At 44.6% G+C, this 9,075-nt stretch overlaps 1 protein-coding gene across 2 annotated transcripts; it reads right to left on the reverse strand.

Annotated features, from left to right (window-relative positions):
• Nucleotides 1-286: 286 nt before the first annotated feature.
• Nucleotides 287-8,177, reverse strand: LOC147024028 (cytochrome b5-like). Of its 2 annotated transcripts, none has more exons than XM_085890165.1 (5): nucleotides 8,000-8,177; nucleotides 5,566-5,680; nucleotides 5,423-5,446; nucleotides 4,890-4,921; nucleotides 287-1,429 (listed from the first exon to the last, which is right to left on the reverse strand). In XM_085890165.1, exons 1-5 carry the CDS (start codon nucleotides 8,138-8,140, stop codon nucleotides 1,361-1,363), a joined length of 381 nt encoding a protein of 126 aa, XP_085746291.1. In that variant the 5' UTR covers nucleotides 8,141-8,177; the 3' UTR covers nucleotides 287-1,360. The 2 variants fall into 2 exon arrangements, with proteins under 2 accessions (XP_085746291.1, XP_085746290.1); XM_085890164.1 differs by having other exon boundaries at nucleotides 5,552-5,680.
• Nucleotides 8,178-9,075: the final 898 nt, after the last annotated feature.

The raw sequence follows: 9,075 nt of genomic DNA on the forward strand, positions 1-9,075 counted from the left end.
GTGGGACAGTCTGGGTATTTGGCAGAACTTCCTCATGCTAATAAATTTGTTTTCTACACTATCACATAAAAAGTTGGTTCAGAGGTTTAATCTCTCGAGAGAATGTTAAAATGCCGTCACATCAACGCACTCTTCCACAATCAACCCCCCCACGAGACCTTCGACCTGCTTCTCATTACTAGGATCAATCTGCCTGGACGTGCCTTCAAAAAGCAACAGTGTTTGTGTTATTAAACACGATCTCCGGGACATCTTTATGAAATCATGGACAAAGTGAATCCCTGGATAAACCAAACCGTTTATTACAGGAAAACCCAGCTTGACCTCTTGATTAAATGTTTGGGTGAATGAAACCACCGTGCTAACCGCGTTCGGAAATTATCACTTCAATCGTGCTGGGCTAACTTTGTACACGTAACATGTGTAAACTATAGTCAAGTATAGTTAAGTGAATGGAGGCTCAAAAGTGTTTGGTAATATGGAGTGGTGAAAAAGGTAAAGGTTGTAACAGACAGTCCATTCCGAAACAAGATTCAAGAGTTCAAATTTAAACGTGACCTTGATTTTTCTAAACCATCACGAAAAAGGGCACAGTGAGAGGTTCAAGTGTCAGTGTGGTACATCGAGGTGTTTAAGATGACTGGAGTACCCGGCGTGTTGTCAAGACAACATCCGGTATTGAGAGAAACATTCCCGAAAACACGGCCATTGGTGGGATGGAACGGTGGCCCGACGGTCACGTCCACATTGAGGAATTTGTCACGTGTTCAATTTCGGGATGATTTAAAAGCCAGATTCACTCGGTGCACTGCTGGACAACAACTTTGAAGACGTACGTGGATGGAAAAAGTGTTTTCCTGAAGGCAGTGCAACCTTTTTTGGAAGTATAGAAACCCTCATGTGAACCAGCACGTCATGGCAACAGAACAATTCCATTGGTGTTCATGAAACCACCAAGGCCATGATCGGGACCTGAGGATCCAAACCTGGTTAAAAAAAAAATCCTGGTCAGGCTGCGTGTGCTGCTGTGCACAAACTTCAAAGACGTACTTGGAAAAAGTGTTTTCCTGAAATCGGTGAAACCTTGTTTGGAAGTGTAGAAACCGTCGTGTGAACCAGCATGTCAAGGCAATGGAATAATTCCATTAGTTTACAAGAAACCACCAAGGCCGTGCTGGGGACCGCGGGATCGGAATTCGGGAATTCCCGGTCGGACTGAGTGCGGAGCACCAACTGGTGTTTAGTTTCTAAGCCTCCCGAAACATCGTCCACGTTCCCATTCATATGGTCGGCATCTTGTACGCTCCTCTGGTCCCACCGCCTTACTCACCAGGCGAGGCCTCACTGTTGCTCCATTCTGTTACACTTGCAGTACATGATGACTGCAATTACCACTGAGAGCAGAAGAACGAGCCAGGCTCCCCACCAACTGCCAGGTCAGACGGATGAAGGGGACATCATTGAAAGTTACAGCAAATACCACGTTGTACACCAATAAATAACGTCTGTCAATCGAACACAACTTTCCATTTTCGTCAATGATCCCACAATAAATAATAATATTAATAATAATGGGAATTGTCTGATACACATGTCCGCAGTGACGCGGTTAAAGCAGATCGCGTGAAGACTCGCTTGTTCGTAACCTACCGATTGTGGTGTGAGGGCAACTGTGGTGAAGCAACCCTTTGGTTACTAACCTAAATGTTTTGGTTGCTTACCTTAAGTTAAAACCCCTTAATATGATTTGTCTATAATTTCCTTGCAATTCATTCATATTGTTCAATTATGCTCTTGCCCTTCATACAAAATACGGCCCGTCAGCTGTCGACTGTGTTTGTAATTCCGTGTGCGAATGAACTCCTCCATCAGCTTCAGACGGTTTGTATACTCAGAAAATAATGAACTTCACACTGGGCTTTCTTATTCCCTCCACTCGCACAGTCAGCACGTTGCTATCAATGGAACCGTCTCCTCTCCTGTTCTCTCCCAAAGGAGGCTGGAATACTGCAAGCCCAGTTTTCTTCCTCATCTACATAAACAACCTCTCTGATGCTCTGTGAAACCCTTACTTTTTGTAGGTGACTCGATGTCATCTTGGACAGTACCCTCATCCCATTGGAAGCCGAAAGCAGCTGCGGCACTCTGCTGATTTTGGAATGGATTAGATGCTGATCTGGGAAATGGAACATGTCTTTCCATCATGGACAATCTTTCACTCGGCCTCTCGCTCCAGATGATTCGTCAAATGAACCCACCTGTTTATTTGTCATCGCCCACTGGAAGAGGTGCAGTCTCTTGAATGTCTCGGCTTCACCATCAACCACGACCTTTCTTGGGTCAACCACGTAGCCAACCACAGACTAGGTAGGCATCCTGTCGTTCTGAACAATTCCTTGTAAAATCACAACTCGAGTCCACGAAAGGCCTTTGTCATAACTTAGTGCCCCAGCATCACACCTGTCTCTCCTGGATTCTGTGCAAGCTAAAGCTCTCTGCTTTATTGGAACCTCCCATGATGAGGTTGAAGCACAAGGCCCATTGCTCTCACAGAGACGGGTCGGTTATCTTTACCGCCTCTCCTCTCGGATAGCTGCCTCTGATATATCCATTCTCTGACCCTCCCATCCTCCTCCAGAATGTGCACGTTCTTCTCGTAACCCCAACTTGTTAAACTCCTTAAAATCCAGGCTTACTAAACGCAGCTCGTGTGTTACTCTTTTTTTTTTTTGTGGTACTGCTTTCCGTAGGCTGTTCGATCCCACCCTTCCCTCCAGGATTTCAAGGAAGCGGTGCACTGCCTTCCCCACCTACAATACTTTCTACCCCAATTCACCCTCTCTTTCCGCATCACAAGGATCCCGAGCGTTGCTGTGCATAATGGGAAATTGGTCGCATCGTTGTCACATTTCATATGCTGGTAATGTGGTGGAAAGGTACCTGGACAAATTTCACTTTTGGATTCTTTAAGTGCATGCTTAAAGAACATCCGAAACAAACCAAACCGGAATTTGTTTTGAGAAAACCGAAACTAGAGAAAACCGGATTTGTACTCAATCTCCATATTGTTCTCCATTACCTCCAATATTATCTCTTCCTCATCATAATATTGCCTGTCATTTTATCGATCATTGTTGGAGTCTTCATCTTTCAATTTCCACATAGTTTTGGAAATGACTACTAATACCAATACATCCATTAACCCTCAGAGTTCAGATGGTCAACCAGATGTCATACTTTCATCAATGGGTGGTTTTCTGCTTTTGTGCCTCCAATCTGGTTGATACTTGTCATCAATAAAAAGGATCCCCCCCCCTCCTCACCTCGACCTCTACCCCCGATACCAATATCAGTGGTTTTAGTGTTTGCATATGAATGGCAAAAAGCCTTTTCCAAACAATATTACAAACTTGTTGGAGGGAGGAGGGGAAATGTGCACGAAATTGCAGCCCAAGCTGAACTTGAAAAAAGTTTCATTGATAAGAGGGTGATTTTTTTTTTCATCCTGTTTTGATGGCGTGTTCCTGTCCGTCTATCTTCTCATGTGTTCGACTTTATGTTTCCGTCCATCTCGGTGTTCTCGTGCGTTCGTTTGGACATTTCTGTCCATCTTGGTGTTCTTTCAACTCGATGCCAACACAGACCCAGGCAGTTACGTAGCGGGCAAATGAAGCACAGACGTTGAATATCGCTGCTTATCGAGAGATCGTGGCGAAGCTGGAACAGAATGCACACGTAAACCTATCCGTTTTATTACCTTGTACACGAGAGTGGGTGATGCTGAAGCGATCTTTTTGGAAGGAGGAGACAAACTATTACTAAAAGGAGAAGCGTCCGTGTGTCAAGCTTCATTCTAAAGGGTTCTCGCTGTCGGACAGTCATAAAAATGGTGCCGTTGGAAAGCTAAGTTTTGATTTACTTGGAACAAAATTTTGTGTCCATTTAATCACAAAGATGCCAGTTTGAAAAGCCGTGTTTCCAGGACTGAGGACGAAGAAGAAGCAGAACCTCGAGCTTTAATGTAGCGGTTCCTGTTTTTTAAAAGTCCCGTGTGTTACTTGGAACAAAAATTTGCGTCCGTTTAATCACCAGGGTGCACCGTTTCAAAAGCCTGTGTTTCCAGGGTGGAGGAAGAAGAAGAAGAAGAAGAAGTGGGAATTGGAGCTTTAAGTGGCAGTTCAAACTTTAAACGGTAACATTTATTATTCGACGACAGCAGGAACCTTCAGACAGACATGAAAAGAACAAAAAAAATTATATATCGTAATACTTCTCAAAAGCAATGGAAAATATATATATATATATATATATATATATATATATATATATATATATATATATATATATATATAATGGTGCACAGGAGGACGGACGCACGAATGACGCCAACCACAGACACCGCCAACAAGGTGTTATCAAAGATCCTCTTTCTGCGTGTTTCACTTCATTTTTTAAGTACAACTTGCTGTGTTTTGATTAAAATCCACTAGTGAAGCGACAGGTAGGCACACCTAGTGTACATAAAAAGAAAGGTTTGGTTTATCTTGTGTCAGGATAATAATCAAAGTGATCAGCCCTTGTATTTCAGTGTCAGAATCGGAAATCGATTCACAATCAGGTCACGGTACTCGTTTAAGAAGAACCAGGAAGAGGTAATTATGGAGAAAATAGGAGGGCAAAAGTAGTAAGGCACTCGCACTCCCTCAAACAAACTCCCTTTGTGTTCATGTACGCAAATCCCTTTTCGTCAAAACAAAACGAAATAATGAAATGCAATTTTGAGAATCCTTAAATAACAAAGGAATTAATTCTTCACATTGGCTCAAACCTCGCCGAACCGCACCAACGCACGCAATAACACCAACATGGTATCACCGGTTTGAACATACCTGAAACACTTCCATTCCGAGATGATCGAGTTCTGAAAAACACGAACCGTCAAACAATTGCTCGAGGCAAAAACAGGTGTGCGTTTCATGCGCCGAGCACCTTTTTCGTACATTCGGCGTAACCAGGAATACAAGCAGCTACCTGTTCGGTTCACAAGATGCCATTTGGCCCAGTTTCTATCCGAGCCAAGTTGTTCATTAGAAGGTTTCATGTGCTGTCCCTTTAAATCCTCAGTACCTTCCGTCTTGTCATCATCGGTATTTAATTTAATCACCACAGCCTGTAATTTCACGCACTCCACACTTCCTTAACTTGCTACTTCACAGCACACGCACACACCTGACAAAATGGAGCATTTACCTTTGAGCACTCCAGTCTCAGTTCCATTCCCATCCAGACCATTAACTCGGACTGGTGCAAAAGTGGTAGCAGACAAATATATGTACAACGTACATGTTGTGGTGTAAATGAGGGGATCGTGAAGGTGTGGTGATGAGGGAGGGATAAATAAACGAAGTGAAGAGATATTTACCTCTTGTGGCTTTGGCCTGCAATCCTGAAAGAACAACATTTGAAGTATTAATAAAATGCAAGCTTTAATGATCGAAGCAGGTAACGAGCAGGAAGTTTATATTACAGTCAGAATAAATAAATCACTCACTGGATGCAGCTCACCGATGACGTATTTTTCTGCTACAAGATGCGCATCCAAAGAGTGTCCAATGCTGTCGAAGATCTTCGTGCAATCACATCCGGCCTGTTCCAGCAGGATTTCCTCTCCTCCAGGGTGCTGGGAACAATCGGAACAACATCTTCAACATGGACAACATTGTTCACATCATGACATCATCCGTGGGGAGTCGTCCAAAACCTCAACCTTGTGACCCATGAGGAGGGTTCACACTTCAGTTTTTAGATCCTCGTGGAGGATCTCTAAGTCTTACGTTGTTGTTCTTGTGGACTTTTTTGTTTCACAGCCTACAGTTTTCATCGAAACTTCCTGAAACTTGGCGTATATATGTAAAAACACCCCGCGCAGACGGTAACCATCTCCGATTTTGAAAATTCCTCCAAGGAAAAAAAGTTATGACGTCAAAATATCTCCGCTAATGGAAATCGCCTAAAAAATTATCGCCAAAACTAGGCAAGCTTTTTGAATTCTGTTTGCGGGAATCGAACAGGGCATTAGCAGAGATGAATTACCGCACGCATGATACATCACTATGACGTCATATCAATTTTTATGACATCATTCCTACTTTTTGACATTTTTTGTTTCACAACCCAGAGTTTTCATCGGATCTTCGTGAAACTTGCCATGTATATGCAGAAAGCCCACGCGCAGGCAGTAACCATCTCCGATTTTGGAAATTCTTCCGAGAAAAAAAGTTGACGTCATAATATGGCCGCTAATGTAAATCGCCTGTACCATTATCTCCAAAACTAGGCAAGCTGTTTGAATTTTGTTTGCAGGAATCAAGCCAGGCATTAGCACAGATAATTTATCGCAAACCTGATACATCACAATGACGTCCTATCCGTTTTTATGACATCATCACTAAGAGGACGAGGATCTTGGCTCATTCGAACTTGTTAAAAAGGTTCACCAACATGATGGCAAACATGAGTTTGCAGACCCCCCCTCCCCCTCACCCAAAAAATACTTTGCAGAACAAGAAAAAAGTACCCCCCAAAAATTAAATTCTAATCTTCCCCAACGCCACCACCCTTCCCACTCAGGCATCATACCAAATCGATGGTGAGTGTCTGCTGCCCTCCTGGTGCATTCAAAAGTCCCTATCTGTTTTAAAATAAAATAAAACACCTCACCACGATTGTTTCACCTCCTCATGAAGCCCCGGGTTATTAATGTGTTTAATTAAAAGCACGTCAACGGCTTCAGCTTACGAGAGAACGCGCCAGTAGTCGTGGACCCTTTGAGCGTCCATGTTCGATTTGGCTTGATCGCCGCTATAGTTGCCGTGGTGATTTGCTTCAATGCCATTGTCTGTGATGTCACATGTCCTCAGAAATCAGTTTTCATTGTTTTGCTGTGGAGCAAATGTGTACTTTGTGCTCAAATTCTGAGAGGGAGCCATAACCACATTCACAAGAGGAAGCTTTTACGAACCAGGCGGAGCGATTGCATTCACGAGAAGGGGCTTCAACTAACCAGGTGGAGTGACCACATTCATTCAAGGGAGCTTTGACTAACCAGAATGAGCAACCACATTCACTAGAGGGGGGCTTTAATGAACCAGGGGGAGTGACCATGTTCACTCGAGGGGGTTTTAACGAACCAGGGGGAGTGACCATGTTCACTAGTGGGGGCTTTCACGAACCAGGGGGAGTGACCATGTTCACTCGAGGGGGTTTTAACGAACCAGGGGGAGTGACCATGTTCACGAGTGGGGGCTTTCACGAACCAGGGGGAGTGACCATGTTCACTAGTGGGGGCTTTCACGAACCAGGGGGAGTGACCATGTTCAGTGGAGGGGGTTTCTACCCCCACCTCCCCGTAGACCCCTTATTGAGCGCAGATTTTGATGCGGTCATACCCTTTGGTACATAATATAACGGGTGTTGAAGCTTGTGGTCAAGTTTCATCAAAATCGTGTGTTTGGTTCAAGCGATCATGACTGAAGTGTTTACGGACTCACTCACTCACCGACGGCCACTGCTCGATCGCATCTCACCTGGCCGAAGTCCAGGTGAGCAAACGATAAATACATGAAAACAAAATATGAACATCATTTGCCGAAGAAGAAGAAAAAAGTAAAATATAATTTTACTTATTTATGTATTTTTCATCCCCGCTCCAGCACCATGTTTGTGTGTGTCTGTGAGCACGGTATCTCAAACACTTATGGACGGATTGATTGGATGTTGATGAAGATCCAACCGTGGGATGTAAAAGGTAAAGCGTTCATCCTGGCGGAGGGAGGTGTGCTCTCTACTGGGGGGTCGTTGTTGGTGAACATCGCTTTTTTTTTACGCAGATGTGAGGTGCCACCTGTGATCGGCCCTGCCCGTGTGGTTCGCGCACCCGCACGAAACGGCTCGACACAGACACGTCTCCTCGCTGTGAGTCGACCCTTCCACGGCTCACCTCCGCCAGAAACGCCGTCACGTCGTAAACCTTGTTATTAATGACGATCCAAGCACTGGTGCAGCAGCGGTGCTTCTCCACGTCACAGAGCCGGTACCACGGACAAGTCGGCAATTCATTCTGCTCTACTTTCTCCGCCATTGCGTTACGTCACTGACTCGATGGCGTCTGACGTCACTCCGTCACGTTACTAACTCGATGGCGTCTGACGTCACTGCGTTAGTCACTGACTCGATGGCGTCTGACGTCACTGCGTTAGTCACTGACTCGATGGCGTCTGACGTCACTGCGTTAGTCACTGACTCGATGGCGTCTGACGTCACTGCGTTAGTCACTGACTCGATTGCGTCTGACGTTACTGCGTTAGTCACTGATTTGATGGCGTCTGACGTCACTGCGTTAGACACTGACTTGATGGCGTCTGACGTCACTCCGTTTCGTCACTGACTCGATGGCGTCGGACGTCGTTTCGTCACTGACTCGATGGTGTCTGACGTCACTCCGTCACGTCACGTTTTTTTTGTTGTTTTTTAAACTGTGGAGCGGCCGATGAGCTCACGCCTTGAATCTATTGTTGCCATTCGAATTATCGTCGTTTTTTTTAAATAAAGGGAAACAGATTGCTGTGTTTGATAAACTGTTTCAGCGTTTTATGAATGATAATTTATGTATTCATGATATCGTCAAATAACTGGGTTGTGTTCCGTTACCAGACAACTTTTCGACGGAGAGCTTGCTCGCGTGCTTAAGCCACTTGGCGAGCGCTCAACAAGTTGACTGGTAACGGTCACGTGTTCAAGCCTCAAGGAGGAAAAAGGACATTTGGTCCATCAGGCCTTTATCAAGTCGAGCCAGTCAACGACACGAGGTTGATTAAATTTGTCAGTTTATCCACTTGATCTCACTGGATAAGTGGGTGGGTGAGCGCTGTATAAGCAAGCAACATTGCTTCATACATCAGCGTTGTTTAGTCTTGCTGGATATGTGGCAGACAGTTGTTGCAGTGACCTGAAGTGACGAATGAGAATTCGCACGACCACTGAAGATCAAAAGAACAAATCTCGCAGCCGATCAAT

The sequence above is a fragment of the Eptatretus burgeri genome, chromosome 7 (assembly GCF_056783735.1).
Source record: "Eptatretus burgeri isolate ZD-2024b chromosome 7, Ebu_testis_v1, whole genome shotgun sequence".
NCBI classification, from domain to species: domain Eukaryota; kingdom Metazoa; phylum Chordata; class Myxini; order Myxiniformes; family Myxinidae; genus Eptatretus; species Eptatretus burgeri.

Coding starts and splice junctions, on each gene's coding strand:
- LOC147024028 (XM_085890164.1), bottom strand. CDS start 8,140: ATGGCGGAGAAAGTAGAGCAGAATGAATTGCCGACTTGTCCGTGGTAC. Junction 5,447..5,551: donor TCATCGGTGAGCTGCATCCA/GTGAGTGATTTA, acceptor TTGTTCTTTCAG/GATTGCAGGCCAAAGCCACA. Junction 1,430..4,889: donor TCGGAATGGAAGTGTTTCAG/GTATGTTCAAAC, acceptor CTGACCTGGCAG/TTGGTGGGGAGCCTGGCTCG.